General features: G+C 35.2%; 2 protein-coding genes across 2 annotated transcripts; both read left to right on the top strand.

Annotated features, from left to right (window-relative positions):
- The first annotated feature begins 4,116 nt into the window (after nucleotides 1-4,116).
- On the top strand, nucleotides 4,117-5,669 carry LOC141812544 (alpha carbonic anhydrase 4-like). The gene is made up of 7 exons (XM_074700540.1): nucleotides 4,117-4,204; nucleotides 4,386-4,609; nucleotides 4,716-4,822; nucleotides 4,913-5,024; nucleotides 5,107-5,265; nucleotides 5,365-5,418; nucleotides 5,491-5,669. The coding sequence occupies exons 1-7, from the start codon at nucleotides 4,117-4,119 to the stop codon at nucleotides 5,587-5,589; spliced, it is 843 nt and encodes a 280-aa protein (XP_074556641.1). The 3' UTR covers nucleotides 5,590-5,669.
- A 640-nt stretch (nucleotides 5,670-6,309) lies between these two features.
- LOC141812629 (GCN5-related N-acetyltransferase 8-like) lies at nucleotides 6,310-7,246 on the top strand. Its single transcript, XM_074700643.1, has one exon. It carries the CDS (start codon nucleotides 6,374-6,376, stop codon nucleotides 7,073-7,075), a length of 702 nt encoding a protein of 233 aa, XP_074556744.1. The 5' UTR covers nucleotides 6,310-6,373; the 3' UTR covers nucleotides 7,076-7,246.
- The last annotated feature ends 8,521 nt before the right edge of the window (nucleotides 7,247-15,767 follow it).

Below are 15,767 nucleotides of genomic sequence, written 5' to 3'. Positions count from 1 at the left end.
GGTCTTTAGGAAGACAAGTGACATTTTAACGTCAAGGTAACTTCGGTACCACCTTTAGTTGAGGAGATGACAATCAAGAGAGAGAAATGATTAAATAAAGAATAGAAGAGAAAAACAACAATAAAAAAACATAAATACATATACATATTACAAACAAATCCCAATCATTTGAATATTTAAGTTATAATTGAGCAAAAAGATTAATGTACGGACTAGCTTTATATATAGCTCGGGCCCCGCGCTAGTTCATTAACAATGTGAAATACTTTAATCCAAATCTTCTTGAACGTTAATTAATTAATTCGTGAGGACAAACTCCGGCTGCTTTTCAAGAACCAAATTCAAAATTGGCGGTGCCTATTTAATTAATTGCCAGAGGCACAAAATTCGCAGTAGATAAGCATAAAATTCGATCATGATAAACGAGAAGTGAAACATGACTTGGCCATGTACCAAATTATATTATAGGTGACAACTTTTGCTGATTTGTAATGAATATAACATGTTTGGCATGGTTCATAATATTCACAACTAACATGTAGCTCGATCTCCAAAACCTAACATTCATGAACATATTTGATATTCGATTTGATAATAATTTATTTATGTTTGTTCAATTCACAAAATCAATTATATAGACAAGCTTTAATAATTTATTAAACTAAACAAACAAGCTTAAATACATATATTTAGCTCATTAATATTCGTAAATAATATTCATGAATAATATTTGTGAACAACGTACGTGAATAATATTCACGAATCGTGTTCATTAATAAACACTATAAGAAAACAGAGTTTTAGAGATAAAAAATTCTATCTCTAAATAATATTTTGAGACAGAATATTCTGTCTCAAAAATCCATTAGTGAAAGCTTTATGGCTAATTTTGAGACAGGAATATTTTATTTCTAATTTCAAAAACGAATTGAAACTTTATTTAATTTTATTTCTAATTTTATATTAAATCTGTAATATTTCTATCATTAAGCTACTCAACACCAAGTCTATCTTGATCTATGCATTATTCTTATATTTCTCATCTATATATTAGATTATAAAAAACAATATAATCACATATTTCAAATAAATTAGAAATATTTAAAATAACTAATTTCTATCTTTGTCAAGATTCGATGCATTATTCCTATATTTCTTATCTATATATTAGATTATAATAAACAATCACACATTTCAAATAAATTAGAAATATTTAAAATAACTAATTTCTAGCTTTGTCAAGATTTAATCTCTGCCCACCTCAGTAAGTCTACTCCGTTGTAACCAACTCAACTATGCCCCAGAAGCGAGTCACTATAATGTAATTGACTAGTTTTTGTACTATCTTAGTAGTAATAATTTGTACTTTTTGTAATTGACTAGTTTTTTATTTTTATTTTAAAAATCATCTCTAATTTATATAAATTTGAAATATATTTATTTTTGTCTCAAAATTTTTAAAAATTTTAAACAGATTTATTAATAAAAATTATGTAGTTTTACATTTTATTTGTAATTAGTATTTATTTTTGTTTAAAAAATTATATTTATAACTTCGTTTCAAATTCATTTTTACTTCCGTCTCAAATTTCTTATTGTACATTATATTTTATTAAAGTGAAATGGATTAATATTTTCATAGTAAATTCATCTTTGATTTATCTAAATTTGAAACAGATTTTAATTCCGTCTTAAATTTTTATTAAATTTTAAATAGATATTTTGACATAAATCATACGGTCTCAAATTTCATTTATAATTCATATTTATATTTATTTATAAAAATTTATATATAATTTTGTATCAAATTTATTTTAAATTCTGTCTTAATTTTTCTTCCAAATGTTATATTTTATTAAAGTGAAATAAATTAATAATTTTGTAGCAAATCTATCTCTAATTTATCTAAATCTGAAACAGATTTTAATTCCATCTTAAATTTTTATTAAATTTTAAATGAATATTTTGACAAAAATCATACGGTCTCATATTCCATTTATAATTCGTATTTATATTTATTTATAAAAATTTATATAAAATTTCGTATCAAATTTGTTTTAAATTCCGTCTCAATTTTTGTCTAAATGTAATATTTTATTAAAGTGAAACGGATTAATAATTTTGTAGCAAATTCATCTCTAATTTATCTAAATCTGAAATAGATTTTAATTCAATCTAAAATTTTTATTAAATTTTAAACGGATGTTTTGACAGAAATCATACGTTCTCAAATTCTGTTTATAATTCATATTTATTTTTATTTATAAAAAATTATATATAATTTCGTATCAAATTTGTTTTAAATTCTGTCTCAATTTTTTTTCTAAATGTTATATTTTATTAAAGTGAAACGGATTAATAATTTTGTAGCAAATCTGTCTCTAATTTATCTAAATCTAAAATAGATTTTAATTCTGTATTAAATTTTTATTAAATTTTAAATGGATATTTTGACAGAAATTATACGATCTAAAATTCCATTTATAATTTATATTTATTTTTATTTATAAAAATTTATATATAATTTTGTATCAAATTTATTTTAAATTTCATCTCAATTTTTTTTCCAAATGTTATGTTTTATTAAAGTGAAACGGATTAATAATTTTGTAGTAAATCCGTCTCTAATTTATCTAAATCTGAAATAGATTTTAATTCCGTCTTAAAAATTTATTTTTGAAGCCTTGTTTTCTTGTAGTAAAACTCTTATCGCATGTTAAATAAATAAAAAAAATTTAAATAAACAAATAAGTTTGAATTATACAATAACTAATCAAACAAATAAAATTTTAAACAATCAAACAAGTTTAAATTGAGAGTTCAATAACATCTAAACGAGGTAACCTCAAGCTCCTCACAAATAAACCAAGCCAAACTTGAACAATCATTTGAATAGCTTGATTTATTTTAAACTTAGTTTGACTTGGCTCGATTACCTTATTAAAAAACTTAAACACTCCAAAGTTTGGTTCAACTTAACTTGTTACTGCCCTTACTCTTCCTCTAGTTAAACGTGACTTGACCACCTACCAAATGATAGGTGGCAACTTGTGCTGATTTGTAATGATTATAACATGTTTAGCATGATTCATAATAACGGACGTATAGCTCTACTCTTCCTCGATTACAACAAAAATGACTTTCCGCAGCGCGTCATCCGCAGCGCACATCATAGGCACAAACGTGATTTGTCTTTGCTTTCTACTTCTGCTGTTACAAACTTTTAGTGTTAGAAGATCATCCATGCTTTTCTGCAACAAGTGCTTATTAATTGCAGGAACAACAAGAAATTACTTGGTCAAGTTAGAGCATTTGATCGCCACTGCAACATGGTTCTCGAAAATGTTAGGGAGATGTGGACCGAGGTATTGCAACTTTACAAATGCATACAATTCATCATCTCTTTTCATGCATGGCTCCTTATGGTTTTTACCCTGATCACAGATACCCAAGACAGGCAAGGGAAAGAAGAAAGCTCTTCCAGTCAACAAGGATAGATTCATCAGCAAGATGTTCCTTCGCAGAGACTCTGTATTTTCGCAGAGATTTATCAACAAGGATAGATTCATCAGCAAGAAAGCTCTTCCAGTCAACAAGTGTATATGTGCTAAGTATCAGCACATATATACACATAACCTCATGTATTTTCTGTTTTTCTTTATGTTCAAGATAACAAAGTCTTGTAAGCTTATCAAAACAGATGTGAATGTTATATATAATTGTTAGATTATAAATGTGTAATTTTATATGGTATTTGTGTGTAGTATTTATGTTATTAATTATTTGAGTTTTGAGTTTACAATTGTGATTTGAATGGTTTAATTATTTTATTTTATCCACAGCGCACATTGCGCGCTGTGATTGATCACATCCGCAGCGTACATTGCGCGCTGCGGAAGCTCACATCCGCAGCGCGCATTGTGCGCTGCGGATGAGATCATCCGTGGCGTGCATTGCGCGCTGCGGATGCCTAATGACTTTTAACAGCTTGCAACTGTGCAGCGTGCGATGTGCGCTGCGGATATCATATTTGCGCGCTGCGGAAAGTCATTTTTGTTGTAGTGCTCTATTTAAACAGAGCATTGCAAATTCCCAATCACTAAGCTAAAAGAAAGCATGGGGAATCAGATACTGCTATTCCTATCTTTGCTTGCTCTCTTCTTTCTTCAATCAAATACATCGGCATCAAAAGCAGCTGGTTTTGGTGAGAATCAATTCTAAAATACCCCTAAATTCATTTATGAACTATATATATATATATTTCTCAACAATTTTAGGAAAATATAAAGAGCTGTAGTATTTTATTATAAGAATCATCTAATTCTACAACTTGGTTAACTCATTTAATTTGTTGTATTAATTAATTATAAATCGATATCATTCAGAAGCCAGTTCGGAGTTTAGCTATGATCCATGTAGTCCTCTTGGACCTCAAAACTGGGGTACGCTGCATTCTTCATGGGCAAAGTGTGCTGCCAGTCCTGAAGCGATGCAATCGCCCATAAGTATCAAACCCAGCAACATCAACAACACACACTTGAGCAGATTGAGCACTTCTTACACTGACGCCCCTGCACTTCTGTTGAATTACGAGGGGCATGAAATCAGGGTAAGAAAAAGAAAACTTAATTGAATTTTTTAAAGATTTTCTTCAATCTATCATAAATTTTAAAAGATTGTGTTAGTTTTTGAAATTGTTGGACATTTTTTTTCAGGTTAGTTGGACGCAATCGCCCGGCCATCTTCGTCTACATGACAAGTTCTTTTATCTCAGGCAGTGCCATTGGCACGCACCTTCTGAGCATGAGCTCTTTGGCAAAAGGTTAATAAATTAAACCTGTTTAATTTTCTTCTTTGATGAAATTAATATATATATATATATACACTTCATTGAGATATTGTTGATCGATAGGTACCCTTTGGAGCTTCACATGGTTCACACCACTTCAGATTCAACCTCAGAAATAGCAGTCATCGGTGTGTTGTTTGAGTACGGTGACACAACCGATCCTTTCCTAGACAAGGTCCGACTTATAACTTATTCCCCTTCACGATATATCTAAAGTTTTAGTTTCATTTTGTGATTAATTACCTTAATTTGCACAGTTGTGGGAGGCTCTGAATGAGCTGAAGGTGGTGAATAGTGTTAATGTTGGAAGCATATACCCACCTCGCGTTGGTGACGAAGAAGGTTATTTTAGATACGTTGGATCTTTGACAACTCCTCCTTGCAGTGAGCCTGTTATTTGGACTGTGATGAAAGAGGTAATGGTACAAACATTAACCTAATGCATGCCCCATATGCTAATTAATTAAGGCGATCAAAATTTTTAAAAATTAATTCACCTCTTAATTGTTTTGCAGGTCAGAAGTGTATCGGAGGAGCAAGTGAATCTACTAAGGGCTCTCGTGGATGATGTAAGAAGTTTCGTGGTGGCACGTTGATGGCGTTTAATTTCCAAGGACTTAATAACTTGTTTTTCTTGGCAGATGGACAATGCAAAGCCGACACAGCCAATCAACGGACGCAACGTTTATTTTTCTGGTCCATATGGCGAACAGAAAGAGGAAGGCCATGCGAGCTCTTGATCCGTGAGGAGGCCAGAGACGTTCCTAATCCGCTAGCTGTAATTCCCCATCCGCATAAATAAATAAATAAATAAATGCGCTTGTACGTCCTTGCTGGTTTGCTTTCCAAAATAAATAAATAAATAAATGTGCTTGTTTGATCGTATTAGTGGTTTTTTTTTAATTTAGGAAATTTGCCAACATAATTCCCAACTTTGGAGGCTCCTTGTGCAAGTCTCCTTAATATATTCCTATTCCTGCCTTCGTATAGAAGAATGAAAATGAAATAAATATTTAATATATATATATATATATAATTAGATATGTAAAATGGATAATATTTCAAAAATTCATGTGGTTCGGTAAGATGCCGTATAAACAATTATTGTTCATGATATAATAATGGCAGAAGCCATCAAATAGTGAGTTCTGACAAATTGAAATGGTTCAGATGTTGCAAACAAAATCAGATGCAACAAACAAATGTTGGCAGTTTGCAATCAATGCTGTGGTTATAAAGCTAGTGAAATATATATATTATAGCCAATCCGAAAACAGCGTGACTAGTTGGGCCTTGTGGTTGTTACATTTCAACATGGCCGGCCCATTTATTTATTTTCCTTTTTCAGGTAATCTGCCCCCCTCTTTTATTTACGCAAAAACTTACCGTATTACAATTTTCATACCCAAAATACCCATAGAGTGCCGACCAATCTTTTATTTACGCAAAAACCTACCGAGCCACTCCGCTTCCCGACTACTTTCCATTTCGATCTCCTTCCTCCTTTTCGATCTCGCCGGAGCGATGTCGTCCGCGGCGGATGCGTCATCGGAGAATCTCAACGGCGCCGTCTGGGCTCAGATCCGTATTTCCGACAGTCGCGACGTGCCCAACATCCGCCGTCTCATCAGGCAGATGGCGGAGTTCGAGCGGTTGACCCATCTCTTCTCAGCCACCGAGGCCTCCCTCTCTGCCACCCTCTTCCCCTCTCCCGCACCTCCCCCCTTCCGCTCCTTCACCGTTCTCATCCTCGAGCTCTCCCCTACCCCCTTCCCCACCTCCAACGCCGACGGAGGTTTCTCCCCGATCGTGCGCCAGCTCCATCTGGAGACGCCGGTGGAAGATGCTGAGGCTGGGGAGTTCGCGTCTCCGCGCGGTGGGGGCGCGGTGGTTGTGGGATTCGTTCTGTGCTTCCCCAACTACTCGTCGTTCCTGGCGAAGCCGGGGCTGTACGTGGAGGACATTTTCGTGCGGGCGGCATGGCGGCGGAGGGGCCTGGGGCGGATGATGCTGGCGGCGGTGGCGCGTCAGGCTGCACTGCTAGGGATGGGGAGGGTGGAGTGGTGCGTGCTCGACTGGAACGTCAACGCAATCAAGTTCTACGAGGAGATGGGCGCCGAGGTGTTGCCGATGTGGAGGATCTGCCGATTCTCCGGACCGGCATTGCAGGCTTATCGTCTTCAATTGCATGACAAGCAAGGTGAAGCTGCGGCCAAAGAGGAGTAAGCCATTTTTCCCTTTTCTATGACAATAAGAGATTTAGTTTGTTGGCGATGCACTCCTACGGATAGCTCTTTTTCTATCATTTCAAGAAAAAAAGGTTTAAATAAGGACCTGAAATTTACTTGCGTGCAGTAGGGTTTTTGAGTAATATCAAAGTTGAATCTTATACTTTAATTTTAGCAGAGATTAATTTTTTTTAATTAGATTTTCATTGCTCAAGTGTAGCATTGTTCGTTGGTTGTTCACGCGGTTTTCAAAATCAAAACATATCAGATGAGAAAGAAAAATCAGCTCTCCTTTGTAAAAACAGGAAAAGTGAATACAAGAGATATTTCGACGGGTATGATTCACTATTAATTATCTTTGAAAAAAATATAAAAAATGTTATCTTTGCCGTAAGTTTGGTTGTTTGTTAATTACCTCAAAAACAAGTTTTCATTGTTGATTACCTCAAAAAGACTAGAAAATCTTGGATTAAAAGATAAAAATAAACATCAAGTATCTATAGAATTGACACTTATTATGTTGTGCTTCATAGTTTAATTGTTTATATCTTAAATACGGAATTTCCATAATTTTTTTTTCACATCTTAAAATTTAATTTATTTTATTTTTATTAACTGTTTAGATGTGGATATCAAACAAAATGGATAAATTTAATTTTGAGATTGGCCAATCATTTGGTAGGTGTGATTATCAGAATCATGAGATTGGCCAATCATTTGATTATCAGAATCAAGTCTGCAAGTATTAAGTGATCTAAATAAATATGGATTCAATATGTTGCTCCAATAATTTGGTTCATTAATATTAATGGGTTGTTAATGGGTTATGTGTCTTCTATGTGGATGATCCTTGCAAGATGGGCCTTGGTATAAATACAAGATGTTAAAATTCATTTGTGTATCTTGTTGAATTGTTAACTCTCCTTCCTCTTTACTTCCCCACTTCCCCAAGATGAGGAACCTTGGTTGCCACCCAATCCTTGCAGAAGATCATTCCGCACTTGTAGGAGTTTAACAGTGACAAATAAGAAACAATGACTTTAACATTGAATTCAAGTTAACATCGCTTGCCATTGCATTCAATTTCTATCAAATTTTACCTTATAGACCATGATAACTAGATCCTCGATTATTTTTGACGATTTAGAAAATATACAATAATTTTGCATTTGATTCCATTTGGATAAGCGAATCGATATATATCCGTCGATTATAGCATTGGATAGGCTAAGTTCTTACCTACATTTCGAGTTTTCGTCTTATTTCACGAAGAACGATGGTGGAATTAGGTTTTCCACCGCCATTCTTGAGCTGAATCTGTTGTGTGTGAGCAGCAAAAATAGAATCCCACAATTATCAATTGATTGATAAGAAATATCAATCGATTGTTAGCAAGAAATTCGGCCACAAATCAGATTTGATTGGATCATTCAACTGATTCCATCAATTGCTATTAAGTCTCAATCGATTGATGTGCTTGAAATCGCGAATAGAATGTTATCTAGATTTGATTGGTGCATTCGATTGATTCTATTGGTCGATCCCAATCTACTGTTGCTCATAAGATTGGGCGCAGAATGTTATCAATTTGGTTAGAGCATTTGATTGATTTTATTAGTCGATTACTATCAATTGCCCAAAGTTACAAATAGAATGCTTCAAGTTCGACTAGAGCATTCGACTGATTCCATCAGTCGATTGCTATCAAGTCCCAATCGACTGATGCTTGAAAAGTCATGAATAGAATGCTATCAAACTCGATTGGAGTATTTGACTGATTGCCATGAGTCAATTGTTATAAGGTACCAATCGACTGTTGCTCGACAACTCGTGCACAAAAGCTTTCTGGTTCAACTGACAGACTCGACTGTTATGGGTAAATCGATTGATAAATGCATCAATCGACTGTTGTGTCCAGGAATTAGCACATACAGAGTATCAATCAATTGATGACATTACGTAGTTGACTGTTGATAGTATCAGTTAATTTATAACTGATATATTGATTAATGTCTGATAAACTATGTTTTTAACAGTTTTCTTGTATTTTTCTTCATACTTACTACTTAGTCGAGCCAATACTATCGTCAAAGCGAGAACCATTGGGGAGGCTAGGGGTATTTCCATAGAGAGATGCATATCCATGCTAAAGATGGTTGGCCCAAAAGAATTAAAGTCACTCTTTATACCGGATGTATGTTTAAGGAAGCTTATAAATCTAATTTAGCTTCTAAGTCATGCACGTAATGTGTCGACCCAAAAGAAGGGGCACTATGTGATCGATTAGAAGTATTGTGAGTGTTAGTTGAAAATATAAGCTAACTATGGAAGCTCATAAATAGAGTATCATATGCATAATTTGTCGATCCAAAGGAAGGCGAGTTATGTGGCAAATACAGGTGATTATGTGGCGAGTTATGTGAGTGTTTGTTGTATTTTGTTATTGCATAATTATAAAGATATATGTCTTGTTTGTTAAATTGAACTATGTTCTTTACTTTTATTTATGTAGTACTCTCAATATTTTTCAATCTAAACAATATTTCCGTATTTATCGGCACAAACTATAGTCAATGGAAAGAGCATATCATGGTATTACTAAACTGCATGAATCTAGACTTTGCATTTAGACACGATCGTCCTACACCTTTATCCAGTGATTCCACTGCGGATTAAAAGGTGATCTTTAAAAAGTGGGAGTGATCTAATTCCATAAGTCTAGCGATCATGAAGATGTATATTTCGAAATCCATTAGGGGTTCGATAACTAAGAATGAGGAAGCCAAAACTTTCATTATATTTTCGAATCCATTAGGGGTTCGATAACTGAGAATGAGGATGTCAAAACCATCATTAAGGAGTTAACAAACTAATTCACCTCAAATGAAAAGGTTGAGACTACCATACTTCTTACGAAGTTGGTGTCCATACGATATAACGGGAAGGGTAGTATAAGAGAGTTGATGTGCCTTCCACAAGTATATGGTTGTCGTCAAGTAATAAAAAGATATCGAACCACAGGGACTGTGTATTAGCTATAATGATGTCACAAGGCTAGCTATCTAGACTCAGAGGGAAACGGAGTGGTTGAGGATTGTGTGTTTGTGGTAGAGAGAGAGATTGGCTTGGGGATTTATGGGTGAGATGGATAAGTCTAGGATTTCGGTTTCACATCAATGCTAGGTGATATCCCTAATTCATGTTTGTTCCCTTACTCTCAATATCTGCCACCTTGTGGGGATTCTAACCAAGATACCAACTCGGCCTCGTCAGACTTTGTTTGAACTGAATCATGATACTCTAACGCTACGATCACTAGTTTAGGACGACACCAAATAGCCTGGTTATAGCTCTCCCGCTGTCACCGGGCACTCCAACATACTACTAGTGTACTACTCTCTATCACCGAGCACCCAATCAAGGAATCCATTCCTAGTCATCAATAGCCGTTAGCTATCTCCTAAGTGAGCTTACCACCATGTAAAGGTCACTTCGGAAAGTCTGGTTATAGCTCTCCCGCTGTCAACGGGCACTCCGAGTGTACGATCCTAAGATTCCCCTACACAGTAATCTACTTCACTCAATCATACATATATGCTCATACAAACATTTCATCAAACACATTCAAAGCATTCAACACATGAAACAAGTGTAAATACTTCATTGAATAGGGAAAATGACATAAACTAGTTCATACATCACCATCATTACATAGATGTTCATCCTAGATCCTAAACTCAAAGATCTACTCCATTACAAGAAGATTACAACAAGTATGCAAGAAAAACGTCATCCACAAAAGAGGAAAAAATTTATCTTTGAAGCGTGGGCATCCGTTGAAGATCTTCTCGCTCCGGTGTAGGATGGATTGGTGGAGATGAAGTGTTTAGGGCCTCCCCAAGAGTGGGGAGGCGCCGTCCCCAAGCCAAGACCTAGGGTTTGGAGAATGTTCCAAGATACCATCAAAAGGTGCAAAAAGATATATTTATAGGGCCCAGGCACGCCCCTGGCACACAGCCGTGCCTGGGAGGCACGGCCGTGTGCTGTCGCTTCTCTGGAAAATAGGCACCGCCGTGCCTGTGGGGCACGGCTGTGGCCTGTGTAGGCTCTTGAAACCGGCACGGCCGTGCCTATGGGGAACGGCCGGGAACAGCCGCTCCTCTAGAAATCAGGCACGGCTGTGCCTGGTAGGCATGGTCGTGGCGAGTTGTTTTGCTGGAAGGAGGCACGACCATGCCTGAGGGCACGGCCAAGGCAAGTACTTCTCTGTTAGAGGGACACGGCCGTGTCTCCTAGTATTATACGATTGTGTCTAAGCATGTGAAAGTGAGGCACGGTCGTGCCTGACAGGCACGACCGTGTTCTGCTCTGTTGCTCCTTTTCCTTCAATTTCTTCGTATTTGCTACATAAGAGACTCGCCCGTGATGACGAGTACGGCCAGTGCGAGTCTCTTTTCTCTACTTTTTGCTCCACCATCAATAATGCATCGTTTTGGCTCTAAATCACATCCTGTCAATCAAAATATACGAAAAGCATATCTCCGAGCAAAAGAGTAGAAATATGCAATTATAAAAGAATAAGGTGTGACAAAGTAGATCATATGCAATGAATTACAAGTAGATGAACGTTAACATGACTAGAAAATATATATATAGCCTATGCTCATCAAGAGTATATAATGGAGATGTCCAATTTGGTTACAAGGCTTAGGACACTAAAGATTGAAATATCTAAAAGCGTACTTGTGAACTTTATTCCAATCTCTCTGTCTACACAATTCACTCCTTTTAAGATTAACTATAATACTCAAAAGGAGAAATAGAAAATGAATGAGCTTATAACTCAGTGTGTACAAGAAGAAGAGAAATTGAGATATAACACATCTCACAGTGCTCACTTTACATTCTCATCTCAATACTCGAAGAAGAAAATTTATAACAGAAGAGTAAGGGTAAATAATTTATAGTGACTGGGGCTTCATGACATAAGGTACAAAAGCAACAAGATCCGAACTCAACTTGTTACTTTTGTAAAAAGAAAAAAAGGTCACTTAAAGAAGGATTACCTCAGATTCACCAATTGGCGAGTTAAGAAAGGTAAACTTCTCTACTTTGTCAATTCAAAAGTCAACCTAACTACTGTACCTAGTAACACTTGGTGGATAGATATGAGTGCAACTATTCATATCAGTATAACTATGTAGGGTTATCATTGGAGTCAACTGCCAATTGATGCTGAAAGATTCATCTATATAAGAACCGATAAGAAGGCAAAAGTAGATATAATAGGTATCTTTAAAGTTTGTTTAAGGAAAAATATACTTTTAAATTTGGAAAATATATTTGTAATGTTGTCATTTTGATAAAACTTAATTTCTATTTCATGTTTGGATAAATTTGGATACACTTGTTCATTTGGAAATGGAAAGTTCAATATTTTTTGAAATTCTATTTTGCATGGTACTAGTTCCTTAATTGACAAACTATACAGATTAAATACTGAAACTCATATGAATAATATTGTGATGCATAATATAGGTGTGAAGCGTGGTGTGACTAACGACAATTCATCTATATTGTGGCATAGGTGTTTAGGACATATCTCTAAACAACACCTAGAAAGGTTAATATCACTAGGAATTCTCAATTTCCTTAATATGTTAAATTTTGAAATCTGCATTGAGTGTATCAAGGGAAAGATGACTAACAAAAGTAATAAAAGTTCAAGAGAGAGTAATGGGGTCTTAGAGCTGATACATACGGATATATGTGGGTTGTTCCATAAGACTTCCTGGAAGGATTAATCATATTTTATAAGCTTTATAGATGACTATTCCTGATATGGATACTTGCACCTTATTCATGAGAAGTCACAATCCCTGGATATGTTCAAAACTTTCAACGTCGAAGTTGAAAATCAACTTGGTAAGAAGATTAAGGTTGTTAGATCAAACCATGGTAGTGAATACTATGGTAGATCTGATAGATTCGGTGAAAAACATCCTGGGCCATTTATGGATTACTTTGTTGAGTGCAGAATCGTGGCGCAATACATCATGCCTAAGACCCTCAGTAGAATGGTGTAGCAAATCGACGAAACATGACCCTAAAAGACATAATGAGAAGTATGATTGCATTTTCTTCTCTACCGGAGTCCTTATGGGATGAGACACTCAAGACTGCAATTTACTTATTCAATAGAGCTCTTAATAAGACGGTAACAAAAACCTCATGTGAATTGTTGACAAGTAGAGCGCCTAATCTTAGGCATCTACATGTCTAGGGTTGTCCAACTGATGTTAGGCTTTATAGGCTTAACGTAAGAAAATTGGACTCAAGAACCGTTAGATGTCATTTTATAGGATACTCTGAAAATTCAAAGGGCTTCAAGTTTTTCATCCCCTTGAGCAAATCCTTTTTCAAGACGGATAATGCCAAATTTATTAAGGATGGTGGGAGCGATACAATTAAGAAAATATTATTTGAGGAGAACATTAGTGATCTCAATATAGTAACTACTAAGCAACTAATAGTGAAATGGCTACCATTCCACATACAGTTGAAGTTGTACAACCGGAAGGGGTAGTTGACCACGATCATGTATGTCCTCCAATTCAAATGGAGGGGATGTCAACTCAAATAAAGGTATTTCCTCGTATGGTACGGTTGAGCATGACTCCCAACCATCTTAAGGACAAGTGTCACTAAGGAGATCCATTAGAGAAAGGAGATCTATAATATCTCATGATTATGTTTATCTCTAAGAGCATGAGTTTGATATTGGGTTGAAAGATGATCTTACATCTTTGCAAGAAGCCAAACAATGCCCTCATCTAGAAAATAGATCGAAACCATGAGCAAAGAGATGAAGTCTATGGCGGACAACGACGTTTAGGAACTTATCGAATTGCCGAAGGGGTGAAACTTACTGGTTATAAATGGACATTTAAAATCAAACGGGATTTACATAGCAATATCGAAAAGTATAAAGTTTGCCTTGTGGCCAAGGGATTCACTCAAAAGGAGGATATTGATTACAAGAAAATTTTTTCATTGATTTCAATGAAAGACTCCCATAGAATAATCATGGCACTTGTAGTTCATTATAACTTAGAGTTCCATCAAATAGACGTAAAGATTATATTTCTCAATGAAAATATTAAGGAAACTATATACATGGAGCAGCCAAAAAATTTTGAGTCAAGAGATTCAAAGCACTAATATATAAATTAAGAAAGTCTATTTATGAGTTAAAGTAAGCATCTCATCAGTGGTATCAAAAATTTGATCAAGTGGTTTCTTCATACAGTTTCAAGGAGAATCCAATTAATTAATATTTGTATATCAAGTTCAGTGAGAACAAGTTTATCATACTTGTTCTGTATGTGAACGATATATTGTTGACAAGCAATGATAAGGGTTTATTGCTAAAACCAAGTCATTTCTATCAAGTGAATTTAAAATGAAGGATCTTGGTGATGCATCCTTTGTCTTAGACATATAGATTGTTCGTGATCGTTCAAGATGCACACTTGGACTTTCACAAAAGACCTATATAGAAAAGGTGATCATTCGGTATGTCATGCAGAATTGTGTTTCTGGTGACACATCTGTATCAAAGGGTGGCAAATTTAGCTTGCAACAATGTCTACACCATAAACTTGAGATTAAGGAAATGCAACAATTTCCTTATGCTTCGATAATAGGGAGTTTAATGTATGCTCAAGTATGTACGCGTCGGGATCTTATGTACATTGTGGGGATGTTAGGTAGATATTTGAGTAACCTTGGACCAGAGCATTGAAAAGCTATAAAGAGGGTTATGCAGTACTTGTAAAGAACTAAGGATTACATGCTCACATATCGGAGATCAAGTCATCTGGAGATCATTGGATATTCAAACTCCAATTTTGCTGGATGCTTAGATAGTAGGAGGTCCATCTCAAATTATGTCTTCATGTTGATGGGAGGGGCTATATCATGGGAAAACGTCAAACAAATGCTAATAGCCACTTCTACTATAGAGGCAGAATTTATAGTCTACTATGAAGCTTCTAACCATGGGATATAGATGTGAAACTTTATCATAGGGTTACAAATCATTGGGGGATTGACAGATCATTGAGGATCAACTATGATAATAAAATTGTAGAATTATATTTTAAGAATAATCACAATTTATCGAATTCTAAACACATCGACATAAAAGTTCTGGTAGCTAAAGAAAGGGTTCAGAGTGGTCAAATTATGATAGAGCATAAAAGAATAGATTCCATGTTAGCGGATCCACTCACTAAGGGTTTATCACCAAAGGTGTTTCATCAGCATGTGCTGAATATGGGGGTTTTCTGTCATGTCCCGAGAGACGGCTGTCCGAAAAATTTCAGTAACATCTCCCCTGTAACAATTCAACTTTCTTGAATACAATTTAACATAAGGCCCACTCAGTTGCTCAACAACATAAAGTAGATATTAAAACTACTAAACAACATGGATTAAGGCCCACACGACCACAAACCGTATATACAACTCATGCATCAATTATAACAACCACCACAACATCCAATCCACATACTCATACTAACAAGATAGGATCATCAACAACACATCAGCTATGTAACAATGAAAATACCAAAACGTATCGATATGCATCACAATCTCAACGAACAACAAACCCACAAGTAATGACA

Source organism: Curcuma longa, chromosome 19 (assembly GCF_044706935.1).
Source record: "Curcuma longa cultivar G26 ecotype Majalengka, Jawa Barat chromosome 19, ITB_CL_G26_1.1, whole genome shotgun sequence".
In the NCBI taxonomy this organism is placed as follows: Eukaryota; Viridiplantae; Streptophyta; class Magnoliopsida; order Zingiberales; family Zingiberaceae; genus Curcuma; species Curcuma longa.
Note: the sequence above shows the minus strand (reverse complement) of the source record. Positions and strands in the feature narration are given on the sequence as shown.

Coding starts and splice junctions, on each gene's coding strand:
- LOC141812544 (XM_074700540.1), top strand. CDS start 4,117: ATGGGGAATCAGATACTGCTATTCCTATCTTTGCTTGCTCTCTTCTTT. Junction 4,205..4,385: donor ATCAAAAGCAGCTGGTTTTG/GTGAGAATCAAT, acceptor GATATCATTCAG/AAGCCAGTTCGGAGTTTAGC. Junction 4,610..4,715: donor ACGAGGGGCATGAAATCAGG/GTAAGAAAAAGA, acceptor ATTTTTTTTCAG/GTTAGTTGGACGCAATCGCC.
- LOC141812629 (XM_074700643.1), top strand. CDS start 6,374: ATGTCGTCCGCGGCGGATGCGTCATCGGAGAATCTCAACGGCGCCGTC.